Here is a 17,675-nt window from a genome sequence, read left to right as displayed (position 1 = left end):
TGCATTTGCCTGAGTAATTTAGTGCAAAGCTGCAGATGTCCTACAACTGCCCCAAAGCCGCAGACGACGGTGGGCACCGGAGACGCCCACCGGCTAACCGCAGATGCAGGAACGGTAATCACCTGGAATGGTAGCTGTGATGGTTCTGTCTGTGCCCGGGGGTTGGGCCTGATGATCCCTGGTGTCCGCTCTGCGCTGCTCCTTGCTTGGTACACCCCTGTACCTCACCGCCAGCACCCTACTAATCTGGAGCCAGTTCTGCCAGGTTCCCCACTAGTAAGCTCCCTGCTCCTCCTGGCTGCCTCCCGCAGCGGGGCGACCCTAGCGAATCACATCCGTAATGAGGGGGCGCGAGGGGCGGAGCGCGCCCCGGAGGAGACCGTGCCTCCCTGCCTCCCGGTCGCGGCGCTCCGGCGCTGCCAGCCGCCGAGCTGCCCCTGTGTCGAAACCCACGGTGTCGCCTGCGCGCCCCGAGCCTCTTCAGGCCAGAGGCTTCCGTAGGTGATGGCGGACGAGGGTGCGGGGATCCTGGAAACCGCCGCGCTCCTGCCGCCTGGCGTCGCACAAGAGGGGGGCTCGCACCCAGCCCCGGTGGCTTGGGCCCGAGAAGGCGGGGGATGTGGGCACACCGACCCCTCGGCGGGCCCCGGGGCCGCCCCGCCTGCCCTCGGGCGCCGGGAAGCGTCCTCTGTGGCCACTCATCGTAGCCTGGAAAACAGCCTTATCGGGGGCGAAGCCCCAGAAACCTGTGGCGCAGTGGGATTGGGGGCTCAGGCTGAAGCTTGCGAGAAAGCCGAGGAAGTGACGACTGAGGAGGGCGCCATCTTCTTGGAGGAGGCGGAGGGGAAGGTGCAAAAGCAGCAGGTGGGCGAGGAGATGGAGGTGGCTGAGGAGCTGGTTGAGGAGAAGCTGGGGGTGGGAACGGAGGCGCAGGAGGACCCGGGGCCCCTAATCCTTGATGGCCCAGTTGTGGACCCATTGGAGGCCATCCAATGGGAGCTGGAGGCCGTGAGTGCCCAGGCAGACAGGGCCTACCTGCAGCTGGAGCGCAGGTTTGGGCGCATGCACCGCTTGCACCTAGCCCGTAGGAGCTTCATCATCCAGAATATTCCTGGCTTCTGGGTCACTGCCTTCCTGAACCACCCGCAGCTGTCAGCCATGATCAGCCCCCGAGATGAAGACATGCTCGGCTACCTGGTGAACTTGGAGGTGAGGGAGCTCAGGCATGCCAGGACAGGCTGCAAGTTCAAGTTCCGTTTTTGGAGCAACCCCTACTTCCGGAACAAGGTGATCGTGAAGGAGTATGAATGCAGATCCTCCGGCCGGGTGGTGTCTATTGCAACTCGGATCCGATGGCACAGGGGCCAGGAACCCCCTGCTCTGGTGCACAGGAACCGGGAGACTGTCCGCAGCTTCTTCAGCTGGTTCTCACAGCACAGCCTCCCAGAGGCTGACAGGGTTGCCCAAATTATTAAAGAGGATCTGTGGCCCAACCCCCTGCAGTACTACCTGCTGGGGGATAGGCCCCACAGAGTCAGGAGAGGCCTAGCAAGGTGGCCCACAGAGCCCCCTTCTAGGCCCTATGGGTTCCAGTCTGGCTAAGTCCTGCCCTGGGACCTAGCCCCTACCTACAGAAGTCTCCCTTCTACCTCCTGTGGATCTCTGTTTAGGCCAACATTGGCACTCTCGTCATTTGCTTTCTCCTCCATGCACTCTGGTCCCTCTGGACATTCAGTGGACACAGCTCCAAGATTGAGGCCTTCATGACCAAGCTCTTCTGTTTCCATGTGGCTTTCAGTGTCTATCCAGGCACCCAGCGCTGTAGACATGTACTGCCATCATCTTCATGGCCCATCTTTGATCATGGCCTTCCCACCCATTCTGAGATGGGCATTCACAAGTCATTGCTAGAAGGACAAGTGCTTCTTCAAGGCCCCAACATGCTGGGCTTCGTATTTATGCTGGCTCTGAACATTGACTGGCAAGCTGAGTCTCATCACTCATGCTGAAGTGGGTGCATTGTGCTGGCTGTCAACCAGACTTGGACATTCTAGGACCTCAGAGCTTCAGGATGACAGGCCTGGCTACTGGACTGTTGGGCATCTGGTAGAATGGGCACACAGACAGCAGATGGCTGTTGAGCATGGAGTGAGGTCAAGGACATGAAGCAGTGGGCAGCACATTCTTTGTGATCACACTGCTCTTACCCATGTTGATCCTCCTTCGCAGCCTGCTATCCACATAGGTCTGTGCAGTATCTTACTAATGTCTGCCCATCACCCTTGTGAGTTTTGCCCAGGTTGCCACCAGCCCTTTTGCCTGCTCCCAGGTCTATAAGGACCTCAAGAACTGCTGGTGGACCCAGGTTGGCCACCTGCAAATGCACGAGATCCCCCAAGCCCCAAAGAGCTCTGCTCATGGCAGGGGCAATGACTGGGTCTCTTCCAGAAGCCTGCCGTCCTGAACCCCTGTCACTGGAACTCCCACAGAATCCAGCTTCCCTTGTTTCTGCCTGTTTTTAGGCTGCCACGTTGGAGGTGCTAAGGAAGAGGGGTGTTTCTGGTCATGGGGCCTACACTTCCCAGAGCTCACATCTTTATTTTCTTTAAAGCAACAGCTCAGAAACAAACAACTGAAGAAGAAAGGTTTTTTATAAATAGCTGAGGCGACGGGCTTTCTTGTTTAATTTGCCTCCTTTTGTCTCCTCTGCTCCCATGCCCTTCCCCCTTCAGCAAGGTCTAGAATCTTCAAAGGGGGACAGTGCAGGGCTGCTAACCAGAGAGATCTGGAGTTAGAGCCCCCAGAGGTAAGGACAGCTCATTGTTTTGTTTATGCTGTTTTCTTCTAGACTAACTTTAGCCCAACTCTTTCTTCTACCAGGTCCAGTCCCCTTGTACCTGTAGGTACAAGAGCTTACTGCACCCCATCCCCACCCCGGTTCCTCTTCCCAGGCCTTCACGGCTGTTTCCATCTTATTTTAGGGGTGACAATACCCAGTCCCCTTTTCATGAAAGGCCTTGTCTTCTACTCCCCAGGACTTGGGGAGGTCTTGACACAAAATAATGGGGGTGTATTCTTGCTAAGGGAGTGCAACAGAAGCCAGAGCCACCTGGAAAGACAGATGCCTGAGAGCTGGTGGAATGGAAGGGAGCCCCTACTCTTCCTAACTTTTTTGATTCACCAATATGTGTTTTATATTAAAAACTATTAACAGAACACAGCAACTTTAGAGGTTCTCTCCATCCAGGTAAAAGCTTGTTTGTGGAAAGTTAATGCTGTTTTTCATTTCACTGCTTTTAAGCAAGAACCTTATGTATCCCTTTCTTCATTTTCACTGGGGAAATTGAGTTGTCAAGGCCTGTGTGTTGCTTTTAGTTGAGAATATTTACAAGAATATCACTAATTTTTTGATGCTATTTAGGCACTTATGTGGCTATTCATGGTTGTTATCAAATTGTTGTGGTCTGATAATATATAATCTTGTACTTAGGAATAGTTTGAATATGATGGTTTTGTAGGACGTCAGAATGGAAATTGTTACCATGTTGTGAGGATAACCTCCAAAAAGAAACCTATTAACTGGTGATTTTGATGATTCTGTGCTCCAGTTGCCATGGTGTAATCAACATCACTGTAACTGACATTTCTGCTTTTAAACAAATATTCATGAGGTGGCTTTGTCTAATCAGAATAGGATTCATGGCACTTTTATCTTTGATATGCATGATGAAAAAATAAAAACCTTTCAGTCTGGGGAAAAAATAACTCAGATCATGTTACTCTCCCATCCAAAACCCTCCATTGGCAGGAAAAAAAACCAACCTTAATTCCTTATTGTGGCTGAAAAAGCTCACTCAGCATTTTCCGGTCCTTGCCAACATCGTTCGTCAATTGTCTCTACACTCCCAGCACTTGCCTCTCTGCTCCTTAAATAATACCAAGCATGTTCCAACCTCAGGGTTTTTGCACATGCTTTTCTCTCTGGGATTTTCCTTCTGCAGATATTCTCTGGCTCCGTCAATTCACTTGAGAGGCCTTCCCTGCCTAGGCTGTCTGAAGTCATCCTCTACCCCTTCTCATCTCTCCTTCCCTCCCTGTGAGTCTGCTGCTTTTCCCCATGTGCACCTCGAAAATTACTGCAAGTGAATGACTTCTCAGATGTGTCTGAGTGTTGTGCTGGGTTCTGACAACATGGTTCCTACCCAGCGGGGCAGAGAAGGGTGGGGGCAATGAAGGGTGACTATAATTTGTCATCTAGCTGGAACACATCAGGGAGTGAAAAGGACACTACTAATAATTACACCGGGACAAGAGGACTAAGTGGCACATAATGGTCACCCCAAAGAGACAGAACCCAGTTAAGTGCACCTTGGCATGTAGCTCATCCCAACGGTGTGTGATGTGTGTGGTCAGAGGGTGGAAACTTCTATGAAGCTGGGCACTAAAGCTGGGCTTTGAAGAATGAATGGGCAGTAAGTGGTTTAGAAAGTGGGGCTGGAGAAGGGAATTCCTGACAGTAAACAGCATGACCACAGGCGCTGAGATAGACAATGCATGATGTGTTCAGGCCACAGCGTGTGCCCTGGGTGTGGCTGTTTGGGAGAGGCAAGGCTAGATGGGTAGTTTAAGGCCATTTTCTGGAAATAGAAACTGAATGCAAAAACTAAGGCTAATGGTGGCGAGGATCAAATGTGGTTCAGAGTGGGAGAGCATACAAGGCAGCTGGAGGCAAGAGGAGAGCATACCAGCTCTGTAGTATCTTCAGTTTGAATCTTGCCCATCTTCCAGGAGGTCCTCCTAGATTGCCCTAATCCACAATAATCTGCCACACCAGTGCCAGGCTGGGCTCTACCCTCTGGGTTTCTCTTGTGCCAGACACCTTCCAGGGGAATCAGGGTGAGCCTCAAAGCATCCTGGCGGTCCTGGAAGCTGTTGCCCCGTGTGCTTTGCCTGCCCTGCACCTATCTGGTGGTTGGCAGATGCACTTTGGCTCCTGCAGCCCAAATATAGGCCAAGCTGCATCCTGCATGTCCTCAGGCCCAAGACAATGGTGGCTTACCAAAACAGGTGCTTACCTGATCTTTCTGCTGCAGGACCAGGGATATGCTTCCTTCACACAGTGGGTATATCCCAGCCATGCTTCTGGAGCATTAGTCTTGTCCTCGGGACCCACCTCTGCCTGCTTACTCATTCAGGTCCTGAGTCACTCATGTGTTTATCCACACATCTTACCACCCCCTCTGTACTCAGCACTGGGGAAATAAGATTATTCAGGTATCTGCCCTCAATGGGCTCAGAGTTCAACAAGGCTGAAAACAATGATAACTGCTGACATTTAGTTAGCACCCCCTATGTGCCAAGGCTTACAAGGATACCGCACCCAGAGTGGCTCTCTAAACCTGCTCCTCATGGCCTGCAAGACCCTTGTGATCTGACCTCCTCAGCTCCTCTCTGATGCCTCTCCTCCTCCTTCCAGTGACAGTAGCCTTTTGCTAGTCTTCAAATCTGTCTCAGGATGTTCCTTGCTCTTCCCTCCACTTGGAACCTTCTACAGGTGTTTGCATGGCAGGCTTCTCGTTTCAGTAAGTTCTAAGCTCATCTTTTGCGATTTCATCTCTTCAGGCGATCCTTCCCTGACCACCCTTCCTAAAAAACATGTCCTCCTTTCCCTTTCTCTGATTTGGATTTTGTTATAGCACTTACAACCATTTGACTTTATACTATATATTTATTTATCTGCCTGTTTCTCTACACTCGTGGGGGCTTTGTTTTATTCACTGCAGAACACCCCTCACCTAAAACAGCGCCCAGCACAGTGCAGGGCTCAGAAACTGGAATGAATGAATGTGTCACAGCCTTGAGGTTCAGGAGGGTCTTCAGGTGGGCACAGAGACTATCTCTAGAGATAAGAACTCGTGTGGCCAAAGGCAAATCTTTTCCATGCAGTCTCTGGAATTGCAGCAATGTCTTTGGGCTCATTCCCAGTCCCTTCTATGAGAGATGGCCGCCTGGCTTACCCATACTCCCAGAATGGAGGAAAGCCAGGACGAGGAGGGGCTTCCTGCTCCCGTGTGGAGAGCAAACATGAGCCTCTGATGCCAGAGTTTTGCTCTCCTCTGCTCCAAGAGGTCCACCTTGTTCTGTTGGCCTGGGAAGGATTTTTGGACAAGTTCTTTTTAATCAGAAAAATAGATAGCAATTAGTTGTTACCTGTAACTGTGCTGATTACAGCTTGGGGGACTTTGATATTTTCCTACCTGGACAAAATTTCAGCACAAAAATTAAAGGAATTCTCTGGTATCTGCTTGCCTTTGCTCAGCAGAACTAAACATTGGTTTGGGCTGGTGAACTTTGAGGACTCCAGCATCAGAGCTGACTCGGGATCTCAAAGGCACAGGGCTATGGTGGAGCAGACACTGGCTGGAAGGCTGATGGGCCTGCGTGCTCCCAATTCCCCACTGGAGGCCCTTAGACATGCCTTTTGACAGCTCTCAGCCCACTTCTCCTCTAAAGGAAAACTTGGAATTCCTTAGCAGGAAGAAAAAATTCCCTTTAAGTTGTCTTCTCTTCCACATAGGCCTTCAGCCCTCCAGGTGGCTGGCTCAGTGATAATACTTTTGACTTTTTTTTTTTTTTTTTTTTTTTTACGTGAACATCCAGGTGAGATGGGCTTTGGGGCTGTTTGATTCAGCAGCTCAATGTCTTCAAGAACTTGAGCCTTCTCTGATCTGCCATCCTTCCTGTTGTCTACCCTCAGGTTGGTGCCAAGATGGTGGCAGTAGCTCCAAGAGTCACTCTAAGACATGGCTACTCCAGAGAAGGCTGATTGTGTCTTCCCATGACACTCAAAATCGAGGAAACCTTTCCTAGAAGCCACTCTAGACTTGCAACGTCTTGCATCTAATTGGCTAGAATGGGGTGACGTGTCCACTTGGGGAACACGGTACCGTGACTTGCTTGGACCAAGCATCAGGGTGAAATGTATGTCTGCCCGCAATGTCTAGTGGGATAACTAAGACCATCATCTCTGGGAGCTCATAGTCATAATTCAGCCCTTCTATGGGACCCCTAAGACAGCACTTTCATGCTGTAATGGTCCTCAGGGTTAGAGGGTATTGACTTCTGGGCTAGCATAGGGCCAAGAGCAAGGTTTCTGGTCTTAAAGAGTTCCTTAAGTCAAGCCAAGTCACTGCCATGCTCAGATTCCTAGGAGTCAGGCCCTTTAGACTCATATTTGGTGGGTGAGCAGGGAGTAACTGATTGAGCACCCATTACAGTTCTGCACAGAGACTTTGTGGTCTTACAGGTGAAAAAGTTGGCAGTAGAGACTTCTGCTTTTAGCCAAGATGGAATTACAAGGGTCAGATTGATCCTTCCACCTGAAGCAACCAGAAGAAACAGATCAAATACATGAAACAGTGGTTTTGAAAGCTCTGAAACAGTGGTTTTGAAGGCTCTGGATGTTGACCAGTAAAGGACAGTGATCCCAGACAGACAGAAAACGAGCAAGGGAAGCGCTGTGAGTGCCCTAGCTCACTGCCCTGAGAGCGTTTCAGGCTGCAGCATTAAGGAGGGAGGGCTGGGGTGAGCCCAGTGCATGGAGCTGAGGAGATGGTGACGGGAGTCTGGGCAGACCCAGGTAATGCGTTCCTAGGACAGGATCCAGAGAACAAGAGCTGCACAGAGAGAAACCCCTGGAGTTCTGCAGAGGGTCCCCTTGAGTGTTCATCAGAAAACTGATCAGCACAGCCTGTGGGGAAATGATCTCAGGGTAGATAAAGAACCATCAGGAAGGATTAAAGAGACCAGAATAGTATCTCTTCCCACCAGCAATGGCACTGGGGACAGTATCATCATGGGGTATTAAGGAGAATACTTAGGAAGCTCTTGCTTCAGTAGTGGCTAATAATTAGCCATAGAATGAACACTGCTCTGGAATTGCCTAAAAAAAAAAAAAAAACCTTATGAGCAAGGAGAACCAACAAGATTTAAACTGTTTCTAGTAACTTTACTGTCCCAGAAGAAAGCTCAAAAGGATTGACAGGATTACAAATATACTCAGCACCTAACAAGGTAAAACTCATGTCTGCCAACCAAAGACTATCAGGCTTTTAAATTCATAAGCGACATAATCCACAATGAGGAAAATAAGCAATCAAAACCAACCTACAACTGAAACAGAGGTAAAAATGAGTAGATAAGAACATTAAAAATTATGGTTGTATTCCACAGCTTCAAAAAGCCTCACATATACAGTCAAATGATTTTTGACAAAGGTGCCAAAACTAATGGAGAAAGGAGTCTTTTTTCAATAAATCATGCTGGGAAAACTGGATTTCTACAGAGAAAAACATAAAGTCAACTCTGCTGGGTAGCTCTGTTGGTTAGTGTCATCGCAGTACTCCAAGATTGTGGGTTTGATTCCTGGTCAGAGCACATACAAGAATCAACCAATGAATGCACCAGTAAGTGGAACAATAAATTGATGTTTCCGTCTCTCTCTTCCCTTCCTTTCGTTTCTCTCTCTAAAATCAATAAATTTAAAAAAAGCAAAGTCAAAACCTTACCTTATACTACATACAAAAATTAAATTAGATCGAAGACTTAAATGTAATACCTAAAACTATAAAATTCTTGAAAGGAAACAGGGAAAGAGCTTCATGACAGTGACTTGGCAATGATTTATCAGATGACACCAAAAGCAGAGGCAACAAAAGAAACAAATCAAAATTACATCAAAGGACACTTATCAACAGCATGAACAGGCAACCCACAGAATGGGATAAAATATTTTGCAAATCATATATCTGATAAGGTATTTATATCCAGGATATATAAAGAACTTCTACAAATCAGTAACAACAACAACAACAAAAAACCCTCAATTTTAAAAAGGGCAAAGGACTTGAATAGATATTACTTCAAAGAAGACATACAAATGGTCAATACACATGTGAAAAGATGTTCAATATCGCTAATCACTAATACAAATCAAAAACACAAGATACCACTTTACATTCACTAGGATGGGTATTATAAAAAAAACAACAACTACAAAAAGTATTTCTTTTTAAAGATTTTACTTTTAGAGGGGAAAGGAGGGAGAAAGAGAGGGAGAGAAACATTCAAGAGATACACTGATTGGTTGCCTCTCACACACCCCCAACTGGGGACCAGGCCTACAACCCAGGCATGTGCCCTGACTGGGAATCGAACCACCAGCTTCAATTTGCAGGCTGGCACTCAAGGCCCTGACCCACACCAGCCAGGGTGAAAATAACAAGTATTGACAAGAATATACAACTGGAACTTTCATGCATTGCTGGTGGGGCTGTAAAATGGTACAGCCACTCTAGAAAACAGTATGGCAGTTTCTCAAAAAAATTAAACACAGAATTACCACACGACCTAGCAATTTCACTCCCATGTATATAGTAGTCCTTCTCTATATCACAGTTCACTTATTGTGGCCTCACTGTATCACGGGATTTTTAAAAAATATTATATTTATTGCAGATTTTTCGCTATATTGCGGGATTTTGCAGTATGGTATACGTATGTTGTTAAGGTTACATAGGCTTAAGAGTGTAGAATATGTTTAAGAACATAAGTAGTGTTTATAAACATGTGGAAAAGGTTAATAAGGGACTGGGAACAGTTTATAAGTGTGTGGGAAGGGTTTATAAAGCCTTAAAATATATATAAATACTAAAATAAATGTAAGGTTCCTACTTCGCAGATTTTCACCTAATGCAGGGGGGTCTAGAACGTAACACCCGTGATAAGTGAGGGAATACTGTACACCAGAATAACTGAAAGCAGAGACTCAAACAGATATTTCTACACCAATGTTCACAACAGCATCATCCACAACAGCCAAAAGATGAAAACCACCCAATGTCCACAGGTGGATGAATAAACAAAATGTGATATATACATATAATGGAATATTAAGCCTTAAAAAGGAGGAAAGTTCTGACACGTTACAATGTGGATAAATCTTGAAGACATGCTAACTAAAATAAACCAACCACAAAAGGACAAATATTGTATGATTCCACTACAGTAGTCAAATCCACAGACAGAAAGTAGAACAGTGGTTGCCAGAGGCTAAGGGGAGGAGTTAGTATTTAATGAGTACAGAGTTTCAGTTTGGGATGATGTAAAGTTCTGGAAGTGGCTAGCTGTGAGGGTTGCACAACATTGTGAATGTACTCAATGCCACTAAATTGTACACTTTAAAATGGTAAATTTTATGTTATACATATTTTACCCAATAAAAAGTTAAGTAGAGATGGGGAGGATATGAAAAAAAGACTTAGCCCTGGTTGGTGTGGCTCAGTGGATTGAGTGCTGGCCTGTGAACCAAAAGGTCACTGGTTCAATTCCCAGTCAGGTCACATGCCTGGGTTGCAGGCCAGGTTCCCAACTGGGGGCTTGCGAGAGACAACTGATAGATGTTTCTCCCACACATCGATGTTTTTCTTCCTCTCCTTCTCCCTCCCTTCCCCTCTCTCTTAAAAATAAATAACCACAGCAATCAGACAAGAAAGAGAAATAAAAGGCATCCAAATTGGAAAAGAGGAAGTAAAACTGTCATTATTCACAGGTGACATGATAGTGTACATAGAAAACCCTATAGACTCCATAAAAAAACTGCTCGACCTAATAAGTGAATTTGGCAAAATAGCAGGGTACAAAGTCAATATTCAGAAATCGAAGGCATTTCTGTACACCAGCAATAAAGTCTCAGAGATAGAAACTAAAAGAAAAATCCCATTTACCATAGCAACAAGAAAAATAAAGTACCTAGGAATAAACTTAACCAAGGAGGTAAAAGACCTGTACTCAGAAAACTACATAACACTGAAGAAAAATAAAAAATAAAAATAAATAAATAAAATCTTAAAGAAAAAAAGACCTAGATCAAATTTCTAGAGATGAAAACCACACTGGACATGATTAATGGCAGAGTACATATGGCAGAAGACTAGTGAATTTAAACGCACAGCAATAGAAACTATTCAAAATGAAACACAGAGAAAACACTTTAAAAAAAAAGAAAAGAAAAAGAGCATCAGTGGGTGGTACCTCAGTGGTGGGACAACTTGAAGCAGCCTAATACATGAGTAATCAGAATGGGTGCAAGAAAGGAGAAAGATGGGAGAACAGAAAAATATATTTGAAGAAATAATGGCCTAAAACTTTTCAAACCTACTGAAAACAATAAACACACAGTTCCAAGAAGCTCAATGTACTTGAAACATAAATGTGAAGAAAACTATACCAAGGCATCCATAATCTATAGCTCAAAACCAATGACAAAGAAAAAGCAGTCAGAGAGAAGACTCATTACATATAGAGAGGACAAAGAGAAGGACATCAGATCTGTTTTTGGAAGCAATGCAAGTGATAAGATTAAATAGAGTAACAACTTTAAAGTACTAGGTAAGAAAAGACTTGTCAACCTAGAATTCTATACCCAGCAGAAATAAATCTTTCAGTAACAAAGGTAAAATTAAGATGTTTTAGGCTTATAAAAACTGAGAGAATTCATCATCAGCAGACCTACACTACAAAAAATGTTAAAGAATGTCTTTCAGGCAGATGGACAATGATACCAGATGGAAACTGGATCTACACAAAGGAATGACCAGTGGAAATGGTAACTACCTGGATACATATATGTAAGATTTTTTCTTATTTAAGTTCTTTTAAGGCAATTGTTTAGATAAAAATAGCAAAAGTATATTGTGATGTTTATAATACATGCAAAAAGTAAAAAGAAACAACCATATTATAAAGGCTGGGAAGGTATTGTAGAAATGGAAGTATACTCTTTAAAAGGTTCTTATACTATATGTGAAGTTGTAAAATGTCACTTAAAGGTAGACTGTAATAAGTTAAAGACATATACTCTAAAGCCTAAAGTAATCACTAAAATATTCAAAATATTATAGATAATAAACCAAGGAGACTAAAATGTAAAGTGTCCTTGATTTATCCAAAAGGCAGAAAAAGAGGAAAAAGCAAACAACAGGACAAATAGGAAACAAATGGCAAGATTATAGACTTAAACCTAACCAAATCAATATTCCCATTAAATGTAAACAGTCTGCCCAGGCTGGTGTGGTTCAGTGGATTGAGTGCAGGCCTGCGACCCAAAAGGTCACCGGTTCGGTTCCCGGTCAGGGTACATGCCTGGGTTGTGGGCCAGGCTCACACTTGGGGGTGCACAAGAGGCAACCACACATTGATATTTTCACTCCCTCTCTTCCTCCCTTCCCCGCTCTCTAAAAATAAATAAATAAAACCTAAAAAATAATAATAATAAAATAAATGTAAACGGTCTAAACACTCCAATTAAAAAGCAGAGATCGTAAGATTGGATAAAAAAGCAAAACCAAACTTTATACTGCCTATAAGAAACACACTTTAAATATAAAAGCGCAAATAGGCTCAAAGTAGAAGGATGGAAAAAGATACACTGTGCTAACATTAGCCAAAAGAAAGTGGGATTGGCTATATTAATATCAAAATAGATTTCAGAGCAAAGACTATTACTATGGATAAACTGATCCAAAGAACAATATGTACCTAACAGAGTTCCAAAATACATATAGTAAAAACAACACTGCAAGGAGAAATATGCAAATCTACAATTATAGTCAAAGATTTCAATACCCCACTTTCAATCATTTATATAACAGGCACAAAAATTAGTGAGAATATAACTGACTTGAACAACACTATTAACCAGCTTGACCTGACATTTATAAAATACTCCACTCAAACAGAATACCCAAGTTTTTCATGTGTACATTGAACATTACCAAGATAGACCACATTTTGGGCCACAAAGTCTCAATAAATTCAAAAGAGTTAAGTCATACTGTTCAATACATGTCTCTGTCCATTATGGTCTCTGCCCACAACAGAATTACAAATCAATAATAGCAAGATCCCTGGGGAAAAAAAAAAAGTCCCCCAATACTTGGAAAGTAAATAACAAATGAATTAAAAAAAAAATATTATAAAGTATCTTGAACTGAAAGGCATTGAAACATACCAGAATTTCTGGTATGGTGCTAAAGCAGTATTTAGGAGGCAATTTATAGCTTTGAATACCTATATTAGAAAAAAAAGGCCTCGAATAAATGACCTGTTTCCACCTTAAGAAACTAGTATAGAGCAATTTAACTGAGGAAAGGAGTTGGAGGGAGTGGAGTGTAATAGGCAACTTTTGCTTTTGTTGCTTTATATCCCTTAACTATGGGAAGTCGTTCTTCCCTCACCACCCATTCCAAGTGATTCTGGTGGGGCTGAAATTCACAATGGCCAATACTGTTGCGAGTATGTAGCCCATAATGGTATTCTATTCCCCGGGATTTAGAGACTGGTCCAAGGATTACTGGTGCAAACAGTAATCCAAGCTGGGCTCATCGGAGACCTTCCTGGGATTTATCTATATTAAATATACTAAAGTAGGGAAAATGTCTTTTTTCCCAGGCTTTCCCAACTGGCTAATATAAGCCTTAAGTGATGTGTGGCACGCCCTTCCTACCTCTCTCATAGGGGAGAAGACTCCTGACTACGGGACAGAATGGGCCAGAGAGAAGCAGAGTGGAAACAGGAAGAATCCTAAGGCTATCCCTTGAGCCCCTGGATCTATCCAGACCTGAAACCAAACCATTCCTTTCCTTGGTGACTTATAAGCCAATCAGTTCCTCTTGAGGCTTAAGCCAATTAGACCTGTTTCTACTGCTTGCAGTTGAAGGAATCTTACATGACAGGTGAAGTGAGCTGGAAGTAAAATAGCGGGAATCTAAAACCAGATCTCACTGCTACCAAAGCTCAATAGTTAAATACCATTTCCTGCTTGTGGGATCAAGAGGGGCAAATGCCCGGGATTCATGATGCAGGGGCTGAGCAGATGAGGGCTGCTACGGACTTGCACCAGGCAGGGGAACAACAGTGGCCTTAACCCCAGAAAGCATGACATGAGACAGCTTTGAGGGAAACCATTTAGCCAGCTCAACCCATTTGGAGAAGTTGCCGCACCTCAGACCCCTGACCTTTGCAAGAGGTTAAAGAAACATGACAACAGGACAATGGCATATTTATTTACATTTGGACCAAAAAAGGCATACAGGCATTTTTTAATTAAAAATAATAATGATGATGATTTAAAAAGTCAGAAAAATTGATGATGTTTAAATTCTTTATGAGTCCATTTCCCTACTCCCCCCAAAAAGAGAATCTCTTAGGAAAAAAATCCAAGATTTGAATAAACAAGACTCCATTATCCTTTTCCACTGCTTGGGTTCCCTTTTCTGCAACCTGATTCTCGGTGGCTGCCACTTGGCACTGTGGAGTCACTGTGAGGCAAGGTTGAGTAGTTCACTGGTTTGATTGGTGGAGCTGGGAGGGGCTGCTGGAAGAATCTGGGATGGGGGGAAGAGGGAAGGGTGTGTTCCTAGCTTAACCAGCATCCTGAGGTTTGTCTTGCGGTGGGAGTCCCAAAGGGGCTGGAGCAAGGGTGAGTGACTTGTTACTTAAACCCTAATCCCAGGGTGGGTTCGGTTTCTTGTAGTTTAAGAGCAAGTGTGACATGCACAGAGTAGGTGCTTGGCCCCCAGAGTGCTGATAAAAGGAGCCAGACCTGCCGTGTTAGGTTCTTCTAACTCGGGGGAACTAGGCTCCTTGCCTAGTGCTGGGAACTGGGGAAGAAATGACAGAACTTACCTTCCATCTCTATTCTCACCCGCAGTTTTCTGGATGTCCCCAAAAGGAGACACGAAATCAGATGGGGGGATGGGAAGGGAGGACGGGTTTGGCTCAAAGAGCTGTGCGTGGGCACCGAGGCTGGGGATGTCAGCGAGGAAACGCCCCTTCCCAGCCGCCTAAAGGGGCGGGGGGACTGAGGTCTCCAGGCCTTGCTCTGCCCTGGAAGTGGGGGAGGAAAGGCCCTACCACCAGCGCACTTTGCAAAGAACAGCAACCTTCTCAGGATAGGGCTGGGGAAGCAATCCTGAGGGGTGAGAACCCTCAGCCCAGACACAGACACGTGGATACTTGGCATGGTTCTGGAAATACCTGGCCCTGGATCCAGGGTTTCTTGGCACGAAAATAGTTCACTGCAAGTCTCTTCTCTGGTCCAGCAAATTTCTGTTGCTCCCCAGTACTTCTGGGGATTTCCTTATAGCAATCAAGACTGGGCTGGCTCCTGGTGACAAGATGACCGAGAGGCCTGACTGGAAGCTTTGCCATGGGCAGCCCTGGGAGGAGGCTGAGGAGGTGAGAAGAGGGAGGCCAGTGGCTGGTGGAGGCTGGATGGCACTGAGGACGCATGTCCGGCTAGAGCTGTGCTTGTCGCAGCAGCATCAGTGGTGAGGATGGGCGGTGAGAGGCTCGGAAACCTCACTGAAGCCCTAGAAGGTCCGGTTTTTCCTCTTCCAGTTAGTTGTGGGGTGGCCAACAGCCCTGAGAAACTGAGGTGGAGACAGTAACCAAAACCCGGGGTCTGGTGGATTGATCCATGCTGGGTCCATTGTTTAAAAAAAAAAAAAAAATTGCCTAAGGAAAAAAACCCTAATCAAAAATAAACCCGAACAGGTCCGAGAGTTCCTGCTGGAGGAAACTTTCTTAGCACTGAAGAGAAAACAACCCACCAAAAAACTCATCCCCCACAGAACTGGAGTAAGATGATGAAGAAAAATGCGAGATTTATCTACAGGCCCTCCCACCACCCCACACAGCCAGCCCTGGGGTCCAGGAACATCGTGCCAGGAGTTACATTCCAAACGAGCAGGAGTTACTTTATTTTGCGTGCCTGCAGTTCCCCACGCAGGGCGGCTTCCTGTCCGTGGACGGAGTGGGCCTGGCCATGGTCCACCCCCATCAGTCTATCTTCACAGCAGCGTAGATCTTTCGGACAAACATGTAGGCTGCATAGAAGCCGATGGTGCCCGTGAGGAGCCAGAAGGACAGGACCATGAGGGCCGTGTAGCCAAAGTAGAGGAGAGAGGGAATGAACTCAACGATGTCCAGCTGTGGCACGAGTGGGAGAGAGAAGAGAGGGGTGGACGTTTAGTGCCAGCCTGCCATGGCCAACTGCCCCCTCCCCTCATTGATCTCATGGCAAAGTTGAAGCCTGATAGAAGGGACTTGCTCCAGATGGGCAACGAGGGCGGCCACAGCGAACCTTCTTCAGTACCAGGGCCTGCGCACTGCCTTGGATTCTTAAGACCACCATGGTAGGTTATTAGACCATGTTATATCTGGGGCACAGAGAGGTTTAACAACACCCACAGTTACACAGCTAGGAAGTAGAAGAGAGCTGGGATTTGAACTTGGGGGCTAGAGGGCTTGGAGTGAAAGGCTCAAGTCATCTGACCCAGGCCTTTTCTGGCTGGAGTAAGAGGGGGTGGGAGTCCTTCCAGGGAAAGGCCTAGGAGCTCACTGGAAGACCGTATAACCTCAGAGGTGAGGGCCAGAATGCAGTAGGTAGGAAGAGCCACAGCTGTGTCATTTCTTTACCCTCCACAGTCCTCAGAACAGTCCAGTGACACTCCTGGGTGGCTGGAGCAGCAGACAGGGAATGGGGGAGGAGACGGGCACCTAAGATGCCCAGCTTAAGGACCAGAGAGCCACCATGTGCCTGCCCAGCCTACAGCTCTCTTCCTCATATGTTTCCATAGCTTTTTGTTAACATCTCACAGGGAGTTCACCTCAGGGCGTCTTGGACTCCTCCGTAGAGCACAGATGCCGGGGCGGGGAGGCCAAGGATCCGTGTTGTATGGAACCTTGGTATCAAGACCTTCCCAGCACACGAGGGCCTGAGTGGGGCCCGTTCCAGGGCTCATGGCAGACACATGGTCACACAATGCGAGAAGCCCAGAAGAAAACAATAAACATCACTGGTCTAAGACCTTCTCCCTGAGGTCAAAGAGTCTCAGACCGGAGTGAAGGCCATGTTTTCAGAGTCTACCCCCCCATCTCTCCTTTTATAAGCTTTCTTGTGGTTGGAGATAGAGTAAGGGTGATGGAGGTGCGTGTAGGGGACAGGGCAGGGGTAAATCCAGTGGTAAAACCAGGAAAGGGATGAGGCAAAAAGGCAGTACTGGAAAGGCCCTTTGAATTCACAGGCCAAGGAAGGCTCTGGGGATGGAGGAAGAGGTTTTTAGGACAGGGAAGAATGGGGCAGAGGGAGGATGAACAGGAGACTGTGATGTGACTCCAGGGGACCAGGTAGTTAGGATTTGTCTGCCAAGCACCATCCCCGTCTTCCTTCTGCCCAGCACTTTGGAGTATCCACTCCCCACTTTGTGGTCCTGTTGGGACTGTCATACTAGTATAAAACTTAAGCTAGTCAATCAAGAGTACGCCATCCTATTGGACCCAAGAACAGTGAGGGATGGCATGTAACCTGGGCCAATAATAGTCTGCCCTGGGATTGATAATATAATGGTAAAAGACAAATGCTCTTTTAGCGCTAAGGCTGCAAAGCTGAAAAAAGGAGACTCCAGGGCTGCCAGGGGCCAACTTTCCACTTCGTGGAACGATCTGGCCAGCAGATTGAAACCAAGAAAACACACACAGAACAGAGGCATAGACACAGAGCCCTGACATCATCTGAGATGCTGGATCTAACCATGCCTGAAGCTCGAACTCCA

The 17,675-nt window shown here is 46.1% G+C and overlaps 2 protein-coding genes across 2 annotated transcripts in view; one reads left to right on the top strand and one right to left on the bottom strand.

The window, feature by feature from the left end:
* Positions 1 to 419: 419 nt before the first annotated feature.
* LOC150003407 (putative testis-specific Y-encoded-like protein 3) lies at positions 420 to 2,258 on the top strand. The gene has a single exon (XM_090286215.1). It carries the CDS (start codon positions 505 to 507, stop codon positions 1,600 to 1,602), a length of 1,098 nt encoding a protein of 365 aa, XP_090142341.1. The 5' UTR covers positions 420 to 504; the 3' UTR covers positions 1,603 to 2,258.
* Positions 2,259 to 15,550: 13,292 nt separating this feature from the next.
* The window catches only part of TM9SF4 (transmembrane 9 superfamily member 4), a 33,017-nt gene continuing 30,892 nt past the window's right edge, over positions 15,551 to 17,675 (bottom strand). The window contains exon 18 of the mRNA XM_090286212.1: positions 15,551 to 16,050. Coding sequence (XP_090142338.1) covers positions 15,901 to 16,050 — 150 coding nt within the window. The 3' untranslated portion in view covers positions 15,551 to 15,900. The remainder of the gene's footprint in view (positions 16,051 to 17,675) is intronic.

The sequence above is a fragment of the Furipterus horrens genome, unplaced genomic scaffold, assembly GCF_987537825.1.
Source record: "Furipterus horrens unplaced genomic scaffold, mFurHor1.1.pri manual_scaffold_8, whole genome shotgun sequence".
Lineage (NCBI taxonomy): Eukaryota > Metazoa > Chordata > Mammalia > Chiroptera > Furipteridae > Furipterus > Furipterus horrens.
The sequence above is the reverse complement of the archived record's forward strand: the minus strand, read 5'-3'. Positions and strand labels throughout refer to the sequence as shown.

Excerpts from the sequence above, each read along its gene's own strand:
- LOC150003407 (XM_090286215.1), top strand. The coding sequence starts at position 505 with ATGGCGGACGAGGGTGCGGGGATCCTGGAAACCGCCGCGCTCCTGCCG.